Below are 19,988 nucleotides of genomic sequence, written 5' to 3'. Positions count from 1 at the left end.
GCCCTCAGCCAGGCCCCTCCCACCTGGTCACGACGGAGACCCAGCTGTGTGAGCCTGACAGCGTGGATGAAGATGACCCACAGCTGGCCCTGTTCAAGGACGCCCGACGCAGGAGGCAGTCAATCAGGAGTAAACAGAGGAAGGCAATGGGGCACCTCGGAAGGAGGCAGAGAGAAGCCACGCCCTAAACTGTATAAAAGGGGAATGCGTGGGAGGGCTGGTTTGCTGAAGGCAACCGCTTGAAAAGCTCCTCTTTCTTGGTTCGTGTCTTGTTTGTTTTTGTATCAATAAATTTGGCAGGCTTAATTCCAGCCTCTTGCCTTCTTGTAAAAGGGGTTGTCCCTGCCTTTTCTGCAGGGCCGGTAGCAGGCTGGTACAGAACACTGGCATTATCGCAACATCATAGTTATATTTACCTTCAAGGGATAAGAGAAAGATTTTGCAGTTGATTTTATACTGCCACTTGGAATAGAGAGAAAGGAGAAAACAAACTTTTATAGATATTAATGTGAACAGCTAATTTGCTCAGAAGCAATTTAAAAATTGAAGTTATTTATACAAAGGAGATATTTTAGAAAAGACTTATGTTGAAAGAAAATAATTACAGTCCTTTAAATTTTAGGACCCAGATTGTTGGGGGCAATTAAGCTGACTTTGTAATAATGCCGCTTGGGGGGGTGAAAGCCCTAATAAGCAGGCATATACATAGAATGAAGGCTACTGCTAAGCTTGTAAGCCGCCCTGAGTCTTCGGAGAAGGGCGGGATATAAATGGAATTAAAATAAAATAAATAAATAAAAAATAAATAAATATTACAGAGACTCATTGTTGCCAAATGGTTTAATGGTTCATTGATTAATTTGGTCAAACTACTGAAGGACAGAGTTTAATTCTTCATCAATTACACAGCTTCAATGATTCCTAACTACAAATAGGCAACTCCCTCTACACACACCAGCACTTTTTCCTGATACAGGAAAAAAAAGCTTTGCATAGTTTGATTACTGTTTCATCAAATTTAACATTGTTTCTAGCAGAAGCCATCTTAATAGCCGAAGGGAGTCTAGAAGGCATTTCTCTTTCCCTCTTTATAATTTTTTATTAAGTTCCCTTTTAAATAACACTTTTCTAAATGAAGCAAGTTCCAAATGTTTCAGTGTCCCCTTGTTAAGAGAGTGACAAAACATCTTGAATATTAATAAACGCCCTTTTCTGGACCTCTGTTCACGTTCTGGGTAATCACATTCTTAAGTGAGCATCTTTTAGCATTCCATGAACAACAGCATTCTCAGTTATCACACACCAAATTGACTATTTTAGGGCACATACTTCCTGTGGTTATATTTATTTTTAACTCACAATGCCAACAAACCATCCAAGGACATCTTAAAAGTAAATTTAAAACAAAATAATAAAGGAGTATGCATATTTAAAACTACAAGTGCAGGGAAAACTCTGAAATAAAATTCAAAAACAGAAGCCCTAAATCAGAAGATCCTGTACCAAAATATTATTGGATATATAATATTTTATATGTGTGTGTGTATAAAGAGAGAGAGAGAGAGAGAGAGAGAGATGTATGTATGTATATATATGTGTGTGTGTGTCTGTGTGTCTGTGTCTGTGTGTGTGTATACACACACACACACGTACATACACAGCAGTAAGCAGCCGCAGAAGTCAAGGAGTGGCACGACAGGTGTCGTGGCATGGGAGGCCTGGCTGTGGTGGTCCTAAGGTAAGACATTCTCTGCAATTAAGACCTAATGCCTCTTTTGGAGGCAAAAAAGTATATATAACACCAGGTCTTAATTTTGGGGAAACACATTATATAAAACAAGAAGCTATCTTATATCGTCAGATTACTGATCCATTTGGCCAAGTATAGTATATAGTAGCTGGGAACAACATTTCGAGATCTTAAGCAGTTTTCCCTGCCATGTATTACTTTTTTCATTTGAAGATGCAATATAATCTGGAATCGCCAGACTAGAAATGAAGATATACTGACAAGAGATTAGAACAGCATATTTCACCCAATTCTGCATACTGAAGTTTTCACAAATGCAAAAGTTATTTTAACAGTTCTACTGTACTTGTCAAGCTGTAGAAAGCTTAGAAGTAGTATGTTATTATCAAATAAATAAATAAATAAATAAATAATTCATTATATCTAATGGTATAAAATTCCCCTAATAATCTTACCTTCTGATTTAATGGTGAAATGATATCTGTGGCAGAATCAATGGGGAAAATCTGAATTCGCTGCTCAGTATAGGTGTGGAAATTTAGGAGAGCTGTCACTAAATCCTGGATAAAGGCCAGAGCTTGACCAGCAAGATCCCGAAGTTTCAACTGTAAAAGTATAGAGATCCAAGATACAACTCTATAAGAGCTTTTATGTAATAGTGCTCCCAATTGAAAAACAGAACCGCCAAGATGATATTTAAAAGATCAGATATGCAAAGGTTCAGTAGCACATATTGGCATTAAATGTAAGAGGCACACAAACAAAAAACACATCATATAAGTGACTTTGCTCTTCCACCCTTCTCTAACATCCCTTTTAAAGATACCATTTCCATGTTAGAGTAGATTGGGTTACATAAGGTTTCGCTGCAAAGGAATGGAGTTGTTCCCAAATGAGGTGGAACCGCAGCTGACATAAGAGCTTTGCAATTAATTTGAGATTGTTGTCTTACAACACTACACTCAATATCATATTTGCAAGATACAGGGCCTGTATTCAATTAAAAACAGCATCTAGCTAACCTTGATCTCAAAAATATAAGTAGCATGGACCTGATTAATATTCTGTTACGGTATCATAAGAAAAACCCAGAGATGTAGGATAGATTGGAAAGTTGAAAAAACATAATAGACAATGGTAATGCAAATGGATGTATCAATGTGACCACCAGAAATTGAATTCAGCTCAAGAACTTTCTATCTTTTCATGAAAATAGATCAATCTATTTTGGGGAAACAAATTCTGGCATTAAGTGGTCCTGTCCTGCATCACAAAACCAGTCCCCTTATTATCTCATTTAAAAGGAATCAAGCAGAGTTTCAGGACTCTCTTCTTTTTAAAAAATGTTTCTACTGTACAAGGTATTACCCAGAATCTGAAATCATTTAAACATACTTAATGGGGAACCAGCATCACATGTGAGTGATTCACAAATGCTAAAGAAATGCACATTTCTTAATTTAGGCACCCTTAATTGTATTACTCACTTGCCTGCGTCGATTATGTAACGGCACATTCAGAGCATTATACTGGGTAGATCCTACAAAATAATCAATTCACATTATTAGATCAAATATATTTCCCCTGACAGTCTTTTCAAAACTTTTTGTTAGTTCATAAGTCATCCAAGAATGGACAGTATCTTTACAACCTGTAACAGTAACCACATTTTAAAATGAAAATAAAATAAATATATAAATACATGTTAAACATATAATAAGTCAGAATAAGAAAAAAAATCTCAGCTTTTCAATTTTCTGCGATTTTTCCCCTTTATTCAACTGTAAATGCAATCAATTTAATTCAATACCTACTTGTATCATTGAAAGGGACTTTTTCACTTATAATCTGTAAAGACTCATCCAATCTGCTACTCAGGTCTCTATGAAGATGCTGTAGCTGTTGCTGGCTAGCAGACAAAAATAAGACAACATCAACATTTTATTTTTTGTTCATTTTCTTAAAAAGCTGATAAACAAAATAAAAAACTGCAATGCCAACATTACAATTAATCAAGAAAGCAAAACTTTTTTTATTAATATAATAGTGTTTTTTTTCTTTAAAAAAAAAGGTGCCGGAACTCTCATCTTGGCAGGCGCAGGAGGCGTGGGCGTGGGGGTGTGTGCTGCAGTCACAGGTGTGAAGGGTGTTGGCGGCGGGTTCCCCTTCCTGGAGCCGGAGCCGGAGCGGCTGGTGCTGTGGGAGCAGCAGAGCCCACTCTATATTTTAAAAATATATTTTTTCTATTGTAAATTTCCCCAAACCTCGCCATGTGGATTGCATACAAATATTATATAATTGGTAAATAAAGGTAGAACATATGTTAAATATACATCAAATGATAATATGCTTCCCTACAAAGTCAATTCTTGCTCAATGACAGACCAAGGAGTTAACTCGGAAAGGCAAGAGGAAAATCTAAAAGAGGTCTGTGCAGCTCTTCAACATCTTCATCAACGATTTGGATGAGGGGATAGATGGGGAACTCATCAAATTTGCAGACAACACCAAGCTGGCAGGAATAGCCAATACTCCAGAAGATAGGCTTAAGATACAAGAGGATCTGGACAGACTCGAACACTGGGTGCTATCTAACAAAATGAAATTCAATGGTGAAAAAAGTAAGGTTCTACATTTAGGCAGGAAAAATCAAATGCACAGGTATAGTATAGGTGGTACCTTGCTCAATAGCAGTAACTGTGAGAGAGATCTCGGAGTCCTAGTGGACAATCACTTAAATATGAGCCAGCAGTATGCTGCAGCTGCCAAAAAAGCCAACACAGTGCTAGGCTGCATTAACAGAGGGATAGAATCAAGATCATGTGAAGTACTAATACCACTTTACAATGCCTTGGTAAGGCCACACCTGGAATACTGCTTCCAGTTTTGGTCACCACGACATAAAAAAGATGTTGAGACTCTAGAAAGAGTACAGAGAACAGCAACAAAGATGATTGGGGGACTGGAGGCTAAAACATATAGGGAACGGTTGCTGGAATTGGGTATGTGTAGTTTAATGAACAGAAGGGTGAGGGATGACATGATAGTAGTGTTCCAATATCTCAGAGGCTGCCACAAAGAAGAGGGAGTCAAGCTATCCTCCAAAGTGCCTGAAGGCAGGACAGGAAGCAACGGATGGAAACTAGTCAAGGAGAGAAGCAACCTAGAACTAAGGAGAAATTTCCTGACAGTTAGAATAACTAACCAGTGGAAAAACCTGCCTCCAGAAGTGGTGAATGCTCCAACACTGGAAGTTTTTAAGAAGAGACTGGACAGCCATTTGTCTGAAATGGTATAGGGTTTCCTGCCTGAGCAGGGGGTTGGACTAGATGACCTCCAAGGTCCCTTCCAACTACTACTACTACTACTTATTATTATTATTATTATTATTATTATTATTATTATTATTATTATTATTATTATTATTATTATTATTATTATTATTATTATTATTATTATTATTATTATTATTATTTATCTTGTAGAAAGGAAAGGCCCACACTGATAAATTAAAAATCTTTGTGGTCTGCAAAGGAATGCTGGTGGGCTAATCAATGATTTGGTGACTAGAGGAGCATCTACAGTGTTGGAGCCTGTGGTCATGGTAAGCCATGGAGGCACTAGGCAACATGACTTTAAGGGCAGTGGTGGTGATTTTATTACTTTTTTAAAAAAAGTCTGTGCTCTGTCCAAGTGTGCTTGGTAGGCTGCATGTACAGGCCTGGTCTAGAATTTATTTTGGAGCATTCAACTATCTAGAGCAGGCATGTCAAACTCATTTTGTTTGAGGCAACTTTTTATAAAGGAATTGCCATTAATTTGTTTTAATAAAATAATTTAAATCAATTTTTCACTTGATTTCAAATTAAATGAATGAGATTTTTTTTTGTACAATTGCCAAATGCAATAAACTGGTTTTAGGTACCGTATATACTTGAGTATAAGCCGAATTTTTCAGCCCACTTTTTGGGCTGAAAAATTCCACTTCGGCTTATACTCCAGTCAACAAAAAAACTTACCGAGGACTTGTGCGCGGCCGAGGCTTTGGTGCTTCCGGGATCGCGCGCACCTCTCCCAAGCCACCGCCGTCCGAGACCTGCCGAAGTTTGGGGAGGTTTGGGGAGGTGCGCGCGCACCTCCCCAAACCTCCCCAAACGTCGGCAGGTCTCCGTTCCTCCGCGCCCTGCCTGCCTGCTTCTTTCCGCAGCGGAAAGAAGCAGGCAGGCAGGGCGCGGAGGAACGGAGACCTGCCGACGTTTGGGGAGGTTTGGGCGCCTCCCCAAACCTCCCCAAACGTCGGCAGGTCTCCGTTCCTCCTGCCGACGTTTGGGGAGGTTTGGGCGCCTCCCCAAACCTCCCCAGGTCTCCGTTCCTCCGCGCAGACCTGCCGACGTTTGGGGAGGTTTGGGCGCCTCCCCAAACCTCCCCAAACGTCGGCAGGTCTCCGTTCCTCCTGCCGACGTTTGGGGAGGTTTGGGCGCCTCCCCAAACCTCCCCAAACGTCGGCAGGTCTCCGTTCCTCCTGCCGACGTTTGGGGAGGTTTGGGCACCTCCCCAAACCTCCCCAGGTCTCCGTTCCTCCGCGCAGACCTGCCGACGTTTGGGGAGGTTTGGGCGCCTCCCCAAACCTCCCCAGGTCTCCGTTCCTCCTGCCGACGTTTGGGGAGGTTTGGGCGCCTCCCCAGGTCTCCGTTCCTCCGCGCAGACCTGCCGACGTTTGGGGAGGTTTGGGCGCCTCCCCAAACCTCCCCAAACGTCGGCAGGTCTCCGTTCCTCCTGCCGACGTTTGGGGAGGTTTGGGCGCCTCCCCAAACCTCCCCAGGTCTCCGTTCCTCCTGCCGACGTTTGGGGAGGTTTGGGCGCCTCCCCAAACCTCCCCAGGTCTCCGTTCCTCCGCGCAGACCTGCCGACGTTTGGGGAGGTTTGGGCGCCTCCCCAAACCTCCCCAGGTCTCCGTTCCTCCGCGCAGACCTGCCGACGTTTGGGGAGGTTTGGGCGCCTCCCCAAACCTCCCCAGGTCTCCGTTCCTCCTGCCGACGTTTGGGGAGGTTTGGGCGCCTCCCCAAACCTCCCCAGGTCTCCGTTCCTCCGCGCAGACCTGCCGACGTTTGGGGAGGTTTGGGCGCCTCCCCAAACCTCCCCAAACGTCGGCAGGTCTCCGTTCCTCCTGCCGACGTTTGGGGAGGTTTGCGCGCCTCCCCAAACCTCCCCAGGTCTCCGTTCCTCCGCGCAAACCTGCCGACGTTTGGGGAGGCGCCCAAACCTCCCCAAACGTCGGCAGGTCTCCGTTCCTCCTGCCGACGTTTGGGGAGGTTTGGGCACCTCCCCAGGTCTCCGTTCCTCCGCGCAGACCTGCCGACGTTTGGGGAGGTTTGGGCGCCTCCCCAAACCTCGGCAGGTCTCCGTTCCTCCGCGCAGACCTGCCGACGTTTGGGGAGGTTTGGGCGCCTCCCCAAACCTCCCCAGGTCTCCGTTCCTCCGCGCAAACCTGCCGACGTTTGGGGAGGCGCCCAAACCTCCCCAAACGTCGGCAGGTCTGCGCGGAGGAACGGCGACCTGGGGAGGTTTGGGGAGGTGCCCAAACCTCCCCAAACGTCGGCAGGAGGAACGGAGACCTGCCGACGTTTGGGGAGGTTTGGGGAGGCGCCCAAACCTCCCCAAACGTCGGCAGGTCTGCGCGGAGGAACGGAGACCTGGGGAGGTTTGGGGAGGCGCCCAAACCTCCCCAAACGTCGGCAGGAGGAACGGAGACCTGGGGAGGTTTGGGGAGGCGCCCAAACCTCCCCAAACGTCGGCAGGTCTGCGCGGAGGAACGGAGACCTGGGGAGGTTTGGGGAGGCGCCCAAACCTCCCCAAACGTCGGCAGGAGGAACGGAGACCTCCCGACTTTTGGGGAGGTTTGGGGAGGCGCCCAAACCTCCCCAAACGTCGGCAGGTCTGCGCGGAGGAACGGAGACCTGCCGACGTTTGGGGAGGTTTGGGGAGGTGCGCGCGCACCTCCCCAAACCTCCCCAAACTTCGGCAGGTCTCCGGACGGCGGCGGCTTGGGAGAGGTGCGCGCGATCCTGGAAGCACCGAAGCCTCGGCCGCGCGCAAGTCCTCGGTAAGCTTCGGGCGGTCACTTGCTTCGCGTCTCCTGAGGGAAGGGGGGGCGACTGGAGCGGGCGTGTTTCCTCGCCTGCTGGGCGCCGCGATTTGCCCGGGGAACGCGCGGGCCCCAAATGGCAGCGTGGAGCGAGGAAGCGGACAGCCAGGGCTTCCCCGAGAGCCGCGGCCACACAGGGTATTCCTGTGTATTCAGGCTTGCAAAATGGCGGATCGAGCCTCTGCTGGCGGCAGAGGCTTGCAGAGCGCGGATCCAGCCTCCGCCGGCGGCGGAGGCTTGCAGAGCGCGGATCCAGCCTCCGCCGGTGGCGGAGGCTTGCAGAACGGCGGATCGGCTTATACTCGAGTCAACAACTTTTCCCAGTTTTTGGGGGTGAAATTGGGGGTCTCGGCTTATACTCGAGTCGGCTTATACGGGGTATATGTTACTGGAAGGAAAAAGCAATCCCTGTTGCGTTACTGATCCCAGAGAAACATTTGCATGTATGCAGGTATCCTTAGGGTGCCATAGTTATGGATGAGAAATATTGGTTGCAAAGTTGGCATTTCTGGATGTAATACAGATATTTTGGACTTATTTTTGTTTCTTTGCATGACTGATATTTTTAAAATGGCATATGCTACTGACTACGCTTATGCACATATGTAACATGATCACTGCTTGTCCAAAATTTTACTATACAGATAATGCCCCCAGAAATTATTTTAGCCTTTTAATAAATGTTGTTATTGATGTTAAGCTCACCAGGGTAAACATCATATATTGTTATGTATATACTAGGTTAATTATTTAAAGACTGAAGTGCAACATAACAAGATTCTAAATAATCTATTTTTCAAAACACACAACAGTCCAAACAGTAAAAGTAAAGTCCAAATTAAGAATATTTCATTCTTAAGAATTGTTTAGATTCAAAATAGTTTTCAAGACTGTACAAAAGATACTATTTTTTTTCTAGAATCAGCTAAATTAGACATATTACATTGAGAAAAATGTTTCTCATTTCTTTCCTGTTACCTTTGATTTCATTGCAGAGATGTTAACATAAGAAATACCGTATTTTTCAGACCATAAGACGCACCTGACCATAAGACGCACCCAGTTTTTAAAGCAGGAAAACAAGAAAAAAAATATTCTGAACCAAATAGTACCAGTATACTAAAACAGGGCTTTTCAACCTTTTCATCCATTGTACCACTTTTAGGACAAGGCAATGTCCGAGTGCCATCAGTGGCCCAGCAAGGTGTCAAAAACTTGACCCCCCCCCCCAAAAAAAAGGAAAAAAAATGATACAGGTAGTCCTCGACTTACAATGATTCACTTAGTGACTGTTCAAAGTTACGACAGCACTGAAAAAAGTGACTTATGACCATTTTTCACACTTATGACCGTTGCAGCATCCCCAGGGTCATGTGATTTACATTTGGATGCTTGGCAATCGATTCATATTTATGATGGTCACATTGTTCCAGGGTCATGTGATCGCCTTTTGCAACCTTCTGGCAAGCAAAGTTAGTGGGGAAACCAGATTCACATAACAATCATGTTACTAATTTAATTTCTCTCTCTCCTTCTCTTTCTCTCTCTCCCCCTCCCTCTTTCTCTCTCCTCTCTCTCTCTCTCTCCCTCTTTCTCTCCCTCTCCCTCTTTCTCTCCCTATTTTTCTCTTTCCCTCTATTTCTCCCTTTCTCTCTCTCCATTTCCCTCCCTTTCTTTCTCCTTCTCTCTCTCTCCCTCTTTCTCTCCCTATTTTTCTCTTTCCCTCTTTCTCCCTCTCTCTCTCCCTCTATTTCCCTCCCTCTTTTTTTCTCCTTGTCTCTCTCCCTCTTTCTCTCTCTCCCTTTCTTTCTCTCCCTCTCTTTCCCTCTCCCTCTTTCTCTCTCTCCATTTCTCTCCCTTTCTTTCTCCTTCTCTTTCTCCCCTTCTCTCCCTCCCTATTTCTTTTTCCTTCTCTCTCCCCCTCTTTCTCTCCCTCCCTATTTCTTTCTCCTTCTCTCTCTCCCTCTCTTTCTCTCCCTCTATTTCTCTCCCTCCCTCTCCCATTGTCCCTTCCTTTTTTCCTTCCTTCCTTTCTTCCTTTCCTCCCTCTTTGTCCTTCCCTCTCCGCGTTAGAGCAGTACCTGTGGAGGCAGCCCTGCAGCCTGGCTTTCTCTTGCAGAAAGCAAGCTGAAACGGAGCGAGGGATATTGACAGGAACGCGAATTGGCCGATCTCGCGCTCCTGCAATCTCCCTCGTTCGGTTTCAGCTTCCCTTGCTACAAGAGAAAGCAGGCTGAAACGGAGCGAGGGAGATTGCAGCAGCGCGAGATCGGCCAATTCGTGTTCCTGGCAATCTCCCTCACTCCGTTTCAGCCTGCTTTCTCTTGTAGCAAGGGAAGCTGAAACCAAGCAAGGGAGATTGCAGGAGCGCGAGATCGGCGTTTCTCAGCACGTGCCGATTCGCGCTCCTGGCAATCTCCCTTGCTTTCCACTTGCGGAGGTTGGGGCTGGCCATACGGATCACCTTCGGACCATAAGACGCACCCTCGTTTCCCCCCCACACTTTTTGGGGGGGAAAGTGCATCTTATGGTCTGAAAGATATGGTAGATTATTTTGTTATCTAATTTTACCTTCCAAAAGACAGAAGCAGATGAAAAATGTGAGGTTCTTTCCTATTGGCTTTTCTGAATTAGCTGTTTTAGATTCTAAAAGTTTAGTTCCTAAAGAAGTAATCCTGTAAATAATTTTAATGTCCTCCTCTAGTGCAGGCTCTTTTATGACTCAAGGACTTCAACTCCCAGAATTCCTGAGCCAGCATGGCTCAGCTTGGAAACCTCTCCCTTTCCCCTCAGCATGGCTGGCTCAGGATTTCTGGGAGTTGAAGTCATAAAAAAGAGCCAAGATTGCTAGCTTAGGAAAACCAATAAGGGAGCTGGGTTGTGGTTTTTTTTTTGCAAAATAAAGGTTCCGGAACGCCGTTCTGAGCGTTCTATGAGAAAAAAAGCCCTGATAATAGTAATTATTACTATAGTATTAGTATGTCATGGCCCCATTGGAGCCCGGTTTGAAGGAAGAGGAGGAGTTGGAATCGGGACCACCCAATGATGACACGTCTCCCTTGGCAGGTTTTGAGAGGCTAGGCGCTGTGGACCATGTTGTCCCAGGCCCCTCAGGCATTGGGGGAGGTGGTCGACCAGAGAGCTGCCTGCCCTCACAGACACAGAGGAGGATTGGCTGTTGACAGGCAGTGAGGCTGATAGGCAGCAGATCCCCTCTAATGAGAAAGAGCTACCTCCCTCACTCAATCCAAGGGCACAGAGAGGGAGCATAGGCAAGCTTAGAGAAGGGTTGTAAGGCTACTCAGAAGAAGGTCACCCCACCCCTTCTCACAAGGAACACCTGGAGTGGATTGATTTAAGGAGAAGCCATGGGGAGTTCTCTTTGCCAGGAACAATTTTGATGTTTTAGCTTATACTCCCCCAGTTTTGCCTTGTGCCTTTCGCCTTTTGCTTTGCCTAACCTTGAGGACTGCCTTCTGCCTTTTGTCTTGTACCTTGCCCTTGCCTGAGGACTGATTTTTGCCCTTTGCTTAGCTTTGCCTTAAGAACTGCCTTTTGCCTTGTACTTTGTCTTTGCCCTGAGGACTGCCATTTGTCTTGTGCCTTCACTTTGCCTTGTGGACTTGCTTAGCGTGGTGGACTGGACTTGAAACCCTGGACCTTGCCCTGTAATCATGCTCCTACTCTGTGGTCTTTCTTTGTAATATACAGGCTGCCTTCAGGGTAGCATGGGATGGAACCTTGCTGGTCATTGGAGGGCCGTCTGTTGGAACATTTACTGAGAGCAATAAAGGACTTTCTAGAGGACTGCCTTGCTTTGACCACCTGGGTCATAACATAGTAAAGGTAAAGGTTCCCCCACACATGCGTGCTAGTTGTTTCCAACTCTAGGGGCCGGTGCTCATCTCCGTTTCAAAGCCGAAGAGCCAGCGCTTGTCCGAGGACGTCTCCGTGGTCATGTGGCCGGCTTGACTAGACGCCAAAGGAGCACGGAACGCTGTTACCTTCCCACCGTAGTGGTCCCTATTTTTCTACTTGCATTTTTACTTGCTTTCGAACTGCTGGGTTGGCAGAAGCTGGGACGAGTAACAGGCACTTACTCTGTTACGCGGCACTCAGGATTCGACCCACCAAACTGCCGACCATCTGATCGACAAGCTCAGCATCCTAACCCACTGAGCCACCGCGTCCCTTATTATTAATACATGTTATCCTTGACTTACAACAGTTCATTTAGTGACTGTTCAAAGTTACAACAGCACTGAAAAAGTGACTTATGATCATTTCTCACACTTTTGACCATTGTAGCAACTGTCTCATAGTTATGATGGTTGCAGTGTCCCGTGGTCATGTGATCACCTTTTGCGACCATCTGACAAGCAAAGTCAATGGGGAAGCCAGATTCATTTAATAACGGTGTTACCAAGTTAACAACTGCAATGATTCACTTAACAACTGTGGCAAGAAAGGTCATAAAATGGGGCAAAACTCACTTAACTGTCTCGCTTAGCAACAGAAATGTTGGGTTCAATTTTGGTTATATGTTGAGGACTACCTGTATTAGCAGTGCAACAATACTCCTGCATTAATTACAAATATTTGCATCTCCCTAGCAATTAGAATATTCAAGAACATTATAACAGTACTTTTCAATCATTTGTTTATATTACTGTAAAACCAATGATTAAGCCCTTAAATCAAAGTGACTTTTCACCAATTTAACTGTTTGTTTTGTTTTTAGAAGTAAAAATATTACATGCCAATCATAATTACAATGACAAAAAAAGATTCAACAGTAACTTGAGCATCTGAATGCAAAAATCAGGATTTTAAGTGTATATTATTTTTACATACTCTGATTTAGCAGTAGATTTTTGGTGTGATTCATGAGGTCAATGCATACACTCACCCACCCCAAAAATCTGACATCTTACAAAGGACTAAAAGGCAGTAACTCTGCAAAAAACTTACAGGACTAAAAGGCAGTAACAGTAAAAGGTATATATACAAAGTTTTAAAACTAACATTAATATATAATTTGGTATGCATTTAAGTTTGATGCTGGTGCTTGATGATCAAGGAGATAATAATCAGTAATTTAATTAAAAATAACTTTCTCTCGGTAGACATCAATAGTATTTAATCTTCAATATCAAAAGCATACCACTCTTCTGTTCGAACTCTGCAGTCCTTGGCTTCCTTCTCTAGGCTTTGAGATTTGATCTAAAAGAAAAGGTAAAAGAAAGATCAGAACTGACAGAATGCATTTGCACAATCAATTCTATTCCAAGATCAGAAATCATCATCAAAGAGCACTGTATACTAAAAAAATCTAAACTATCAACAATTTTTTTTTAGGAAACTAGACAACTAAAAATGTTATAGAACTAGACAAATGAAGAAGCAAAATAGCTGCATGCAAGGGTGCAAGATTCATTCTGGTCCTATCTTAAATTTAAAACTTACAATTCTCAAACTGCCACTGCTTAAATCAAATAAGCCCCAAAAGAGCAGAGTTCTACAATAGGGCATTTACAGCTTTAAACTTACGTCTAACTTGGCTTTATCATTTTGCAGCTTTTCTATTGTATCCATGTACTTCCTAGTAAGGCCATCTACCACAGCTTGATGCTGTGCAGTCTCCATCTCTAAAACTTCAAGTCTGCTTCTCAGCTCACCTTCTAAGCGCTTATGTTGCTCATCTGCCTCAAAGAACTGAAATCAGAAGGGCAGAAAAGTTATCACAGATGACACAAAACTCCATCAATAGCTGCCAAGATAGATAAACTGTATAATAAATAATAAATGTTGGAAATGCCATGAAGCAGAAGGAATAGTTTAGTATATATGGTATATGGTTTTTTTAAAAAAACTTTAAAATTATTGGAAAGAAATATTCAAAGAATTTTAGAAATCAAATCTGAAATGAAACCACAATTGTGCTTACTAGGCATAATTCCAAAACATATTAAAACAAATGGTAATTTGCCTATTTAGTATTTCTCAGAAGTTATATGTTTCCAAGATGCTCTGTTACTCCTACAGGTAGTTCTCAGTTAACAACAGCTGGGCCCAGAATTTCCATTGCTAAGTGACATGGTTGTAAAGTGCAACATCATGTGACCATGCTCCTTAGCAACAGCAATTCTGGCACTTCTGATTGACGTTGTTAAATAAATCCTGCAACATTATTAAGTGCAATGTCAGATCAGCATTCCCATTGATTTTGCTTGTCAGAATCAAAAGTGAAGGTTGCTAACAATGATCACATGCCCATGAGATGCTATGATATCGGAATTGTAAGCTAGTTACCGAAGCCCTAAACTGTGATCATGTGCCTGTGACCATCATAACTGCAAGCCAGTTATGATGGTCAGAGTCACATGATCACAATTTAGGGATTCTGCAAGTCAGTTGCCAAGCATCCAAATCACAATCTCATGACTGCAGGGACATTGTGACGACTGAAACATCAAGGACTGGTTATAAGTACCATTCATTCAGCGCCATCATAACTAGAATAGGTTACTGAACAAATGGTTTTTAAGTGAGGACCACCTGCACTGACTCAAGCCTACTCATTTCATAACATAGTTATGGAATTAAATCAAATTGCTATCTTTGCCTAAGCTCTCCTTATGACATAACAACTATATTCAAGTTCTTGTTCTAATTACTTTAAGGATGGAGAAACATTAACCCACAAGTCTAAACAGGCTTGCAAGACTATTTGTCCAGCCTGTGGGTTAAGGTTTTTATTTAATTTATATGCAGCCCATCTTGCTGTCATGTAACGCAATTGAGGTTCTTTTTTTTTCCCCAAATCCACTTATTTCAGAAAGATAGCCCTAGAAGACATATTTCCTGGGCCTGGAAAAACATATTTCTGGTACCTTGCTAAAATCAACAAGAAGATAAACTAGTTATAAACTTTATAAACTTGGCCCCACTTACAATAATATTACTCAGACCAGGTATGAATGACTAGGGAGAGATACAACCTTTGCACCCAATTATGCCCCATTTTCCTTATTAATTTGTGTCAAGAATATAAGTGTTTGGATGATGTATTAAACCAGGGGTGTCAAACTGCCGGCCCATAGGCCAGATGCGTCATCCAGAAGCCGCGCCCACCCCATTGCTGGCAATGGTAAAACTCTCCCGATATGTTGCACGACGTCACGTGAAGTCGCGAGCGTGACATGTCTGTATTAAACAAAGCTACATACCTGAATATGTAACCGCTCATTTTCTTCTATCTTTTTTTGAAGATCTTCACCAAAGACATTTTTTTGTTCTTGACTCAACTGAGATACGGAGTCACCACTTTTCTAATCAAAATAAAATATGCTTGTTTGCTAAAGGCACTTTTCACATCATTATTTCCATGAATTTTTAGAATAAAATAATTAGTTTAAGAATTTTAATGTGGGGAAATTCTTAACTATTTGTATTACGACATTTATAGAATATTCTAGAAAACCAGCTTGCTACCTACCTTATTCTTCTTGCCTTTAGATTCATTTAATGCAAGTTCATCTTGAAGAAGCTCTACCCTCTTGGCCAACTGCTGATTTCGAAAAGTCAAACTATCCATTTCCTGTTGCAGCTTCCTGAGTGATTGGTCTTTCATTTTCATTTGTTCCTGTATTAAGATCAAATGTTTCCTCACACTGAGTTCTACCATGGATTGATTTTAACAATTCCTTGTCATATCCAATATCTTCAAAACACCATAGAAAATCATGGTGTTTTATCTAAGATTACTAAAGCCAATTAAGTCGGGGTCCCCAACTCCCAGTCTGCGGACTGGTACCAGGCCGCGGCATGCCAGCAATTGGTCCGCACAAAGCCCCATCCATGGGATGCAGGCAGCACATAAAACCACGCATTCTCCGGTTCGTGGAAAAACCTTTCTTCACGGAACCAGTCCCTGGTGCCCAAAAGGTTGGGGACCTTTGAATTAAGTGATGTACTCATCATTACTGTGTGGAACTAAAGTATCAAAATAATGTTTATTTGATAGATATAAAATATATTCATTGCATAAATAGGCTGCCTTTCTTTTTTAAAAAACCAATGTGACTTATAAGGGAATGTCTGCCTAATGTTGTCCCCATAACAACAATTCTATGAGGCAGATTGAAATAAATGAGCATGACTGGTCTGTAAACTCTTCGTCAAATATGGATTTGAATCTTGGATTTCTTGCTTAAGGCTAATACTACATTACACTGACACTCTTACTACTGATACTTTGGTGGGAGTTTTAAAAAATAAACTTTCAATAAGTTTCATGTATCAACTGAAAACAAACTTAAGATCAACAAATGAAAATGATGCTTCTATGTCGAAATTTAAGAGAAGATTTGAGCACTGTTTTGACTGCTGTCAATTCTGTGACAGACTTTCAAAAAATCGAAATGTGATTTTTGCCCTTCCCAATGTAAATGAGTTAGCAATTCTCTCTCATGGATTAGCTTTCACTATAAACCTATTCTGCTACAAGCAGTCAAGAGGTCTTACACAAAGAAATGGTGACAGATTTCATAAAGATTAAACTAAAACTCTGATACAATTTATTTTTAAGCTGAAAGAATATTTCTCACATTATACACCAGCTAATTCAGAATCATGATAGACTGTGGCCAGCCCTATTGAGAAATGTTTTTTTTAATCAAGCTATTATTCACTTCAGTATTTTTAAGCTATATACCTTTAGAGCTGTTGAGTTTGCTTGTTCATCCATAACACCCTTTTTCAATACTTGATTCTGAGCTCGAAGCTGCAAAACAGAGTGAGAAATGATTAACTCAACTATGAAGCAATATGGTCTTTGACATCCTTTAGGAAAATATTAAACACTTTTGGAAAAATACAGATACCCAAGACAGGCAAAAATATTCCAACACAAATTTAAGCTTTGGAAACTTTAATTATCAGTATAAATGTTTCATAGCTACTGTATACCTATAGCTACAAAATATCTGAGAATAATCTTTACAAAGAATTGAGTAACATTGGTCCAAAGAGTGTCTCAGTAAAGAAGCAATGTTGAAGTACCGTAAAAGGATTCCAATCAGAGTTCTTGAAATATAACACAAGGAGCAATGATTAATCAATATAAGCATGTACATTCTTTTAATATTATATTTATAGCCCACCTTTGTTTTTTACAAAGGTTAAAGTATAAAGCTCTTACCTTCAATTTCCCCCCAAAAAACCACCATGTGAGTTGGGTTGGGCTGAGAGACTGCCACAGAGTCTCCTAGCCAGCTTTCCAGAGAGGACCAGAATTTATGGTCTCACCAACTTTTATCCTTAATCACTACACCAAGCAAGCTCACAATATAAGAGACTGGATTAAAAAATTTAATTTAAAAAAAATCACATATTAACATTTACATTAATGTTGTACCCTCAATAAAATGCTACATTTATTTGTAATTTTAACACAAGTTAGTTGCTGGCTCTTTCTTACAATACAGTATTAATGCTCTTCAAATCTTTCTTTCCTAATTCCCCTCATGCTCATGTGAGCAGCAGGTTATATATATATATGATCCCAGCCTTCCCTAAACAGGAATGAAGGTGGGATGCTGGAGCTGAGGACAGAAAAGCTGAAGCAGATAAGAAATCCTCAGGCTAGAATTTTTCATACTAGTTGCTACCTCAATTGATTTAAACATCAGGGAGTGAATGCATACAAACGAATTCGGTAAAGAACTGCGTTTCCTTCCTCCACTTAAACAAGAGGCAGACGAGACAAAGATATGCCAGCTCATAATTTCAAACAGAAGAGAATGGCATCAAATCTTTCTTGATACCTAGAAACGATAAAAGGGGACACAATGGGGGCTGAAACCAATGGCGGCGGGCCGGCATTTTTCAGGTCTCGTACTCAAAGAGTCTCGGTTGGCACGTGCCAGTACCTTGGAATATTCCTGCGCTAGTTTCTGGTACTTCCCTTGCAGCTCGGTCGCTGCCGCCATGACGGACCCGGTGTACGAGAAGCCGCTACCCGGAAAGCGCCCCTTCGTCTGCTCCAACCATTGTGGGAGACGTACTTCCGGGTGTGGGCGGAGCGAACGTCAAGCATCACCCAGCCCGACCCCGCCTAGCACAGTTCGGCCGTCCACCATCTTCTTAAGCAGCTTTTAGTTCAGGAGCTGATCTGACTTAGCGCGAAGGGGCGGGAACTGAAAATGGCCCCACCCCGTTTTTGCGGGAAAGAAAACGGGGACGACGGACGGAAGGTGGGGAGGGGTGAGATGCGCGAATGCGGGCTAGTTGCTCGTTAGAATGGCGGTCGAGGGAGGTGTTTCTCTGTTTGGACCAGTTTTAAGGCGGTTCCCTGCTGTTCAGTTTAGCATTTTCGTGGCAGTCGCCGGGTTTTTTTTCAAACAACAAAAAACGGATTATGTTCTTGTGTGTCTACAGGAGCTTTAATTAATAAAGCTTAATAAACGTTGCTTAGAAAATTTTTAAAATTGTTAAAACCCACTCATTTTAAGCGTATAAGTCTGGACGATGAATATAACTAATTACAATAATTCAATGCAGGGAAAAGAAACCGAAGCGTTGCTTAGCAATGTATATTGGGGTTCCCCTGACATCTTAGTTCTAATGCATGGGGAAAAAATCCGGGTTTTAGTAGCCTTCCAGAAGATTGGCACCATCCGAATCTCGGGGGCAGAGGCTGTTTCATAGGGAAGTTGCTTTGAAAGAGAAGATAGGCATCCTTCTCTCTTCAAGATGGCATTTGATAGAGGGATTTTGGAGCGTGCCTGTCCCCAGGGATCTGGTGAAATCTGGGACCCCACAAGTAAATTGGCATATGCCATATAAGACTGTAAAAGTAATAACTAGTACTTTGGGTTGAACTAATAATATACTGGAAGCCAGTGCAATTTGTGTGACTGTGTTGTACTGACAAACTTTGGAGCACCCAAAATTGGGATATTACTGCTTTTCTGCACCAGTTGAAATCTCTTGAATGATCTTCAAAGGCAGCCCACATGTAGAGCATGTTGCAGTAATCCAACTGGAAAATGACTAAGGGTGGGTCCAAGAGTTGGCACAACTGATGCACAAGACGAATCTATGCAAAGACTCCCTAGCTGCAGATGTTAATTGCTCTTTCAGCAAGAGCCATAAGTTTAAGAGGACCCCAAATTTATACACTGTCTAGTGCAGTGCTATCCCATGTACAGTTAAACCCAAAGCCATTTAGCCCTTAGCAACAGTCAGCAGCACTGGAGCAGGCAACCGTGGTGAGACCTGGAAGTGTTAGACACACTTGGCAGTGTCTGCAGTGGAATTTATTGATTTCCTTTAAAAAAAACAACAGTGGATCACAAATGGCTGATGTAGATATTAAATGGGAATCAAGAGAATATTGTGATATCAAAAGCTGCAGAGAAATAAAAAAGATGGTTCAATAGTTTCCTCAAAATCTTCAATCATAATTACAAAGGTTTGCCATCAGAAATAATAATATGCTATGTGATAATGTAATTATATCTTCTCCATCACAATTATTGCATCAGCAGAATGCCCCATCAGCGTTTTTAAGAGTTTCATGAGAGGCAAGAAGCAAAAGGATCTTTGTGCAGGACTCTGTGAAATCTTGGGATGGGATTTTGCAGCTGAAATTACTTAGATTTGTTCTGGCTGGACATCATGTGGGTGGGGTCAGAAGACCGATTGGTCTTGTGTTGTTACCAGGGTTCATTTCAGCTTGTTGAATCCAAGGAATAGATAGGATGATCTGTCATGTGGATTACATTCCTGTCCTATCTGGTCCCTTCAGAAGCATGGAGTTACAATATAAATAACAGGAAGTGATTATGTGTGCCCCCTTGAAGGAGCCAGAGGTGCATCCCTTCCTGAGGACATCCCCTATTGTAGCCAATGTAGAGTTTCCAAGTTTTCCTTTTTTAGGGAAGTTTGTTGAAAGAGAACCACAAATAGGGAGCACATTAGTTGAAGCAAATAGATTCTTCCCAGTTGGAATCCAGGCATGAGCAGAACTGTCTTGGTTCCCCTGCTTTTGATGACCTTCATTGTGATATTCAATTACAATTAGTGGAC

At 42.7% G+C, this 19,988-nt stretch overlaps 1 protein-coding gene across 10 annotated transcripts in view; it reads right to left on the bottom strand.

Annotated features, from left to right (window-relative positions):
• PPP1R21 (protein phosphatase 1 regulatory subunit 21) overlaps positions 1-17,935 on the bottom strand; it is a 34,522-nt gene extending 16,587 nt beyond the window's left edge. For 7 of the 10 annotated variants that reach the window (XR_014026972.1, XR_014026973.1, XR_014026974.1 and 4 more), the window contains exons 1-9: positions 17,603-17,724; positions 16,612-16,680; positions 15,394-15,540; positions 15,125-15,226; positions 13,446-13,610; positions 13,060-13,118; positions 3,565-3,659; positions 3,238-3,290; positions 2,206-2,355 (exon numbers count right to left, since the gene is read on the bottom strand). Coding sequence is in view for 7 of the 10 variants with exons in the window: in XM_081331620.1 (XP_081187746.1) it covers positions 2,206-2,355; positions 3,238-3,290; positions 3,565-3,659; positions 13,060-13,118; positions 13,446-13,610; positions 15,125-15,226; positions 15,394-15,540; positions 16,612-16,680; positions 17,603-17,680 (918 nt within the window). In the remaining 3 variants the exon portion in view is untranslated. Of the gene's footprint in view, positions 1-2,205; positions 2,356-3,237; positions 3,291-3,564; positions 3,660-13,059; positions 13,119-13,445; positions 13,611-15,124; positions 15,227-15,393; positions 15,541-16,611; positions 16,681-17,602; positions 17,725-17,827 lie in introns of those variants that run through there. The other 3 variants (XM_081331621.1, XM_081331624.1, XM_081331626.1) reach the window with 2 other exon arrangements.
• Positions 17,936-19,988: the final 2,053 nt, after the last annotated feature.

The sequence above is a fragment of the Vipera berus genome, assembly GCF_964194415.1.
Source record: "Vipera berus genome assembly, chromosome: 1".
NCBI lineage: Eukaryota > Metazoa > Chordata > Lepidosauria > Squamata > Viperidae > Vipera > Vipera berus.
This window is presented reverse-complemented; position numbering and strand designations above follow the sequence as displayed.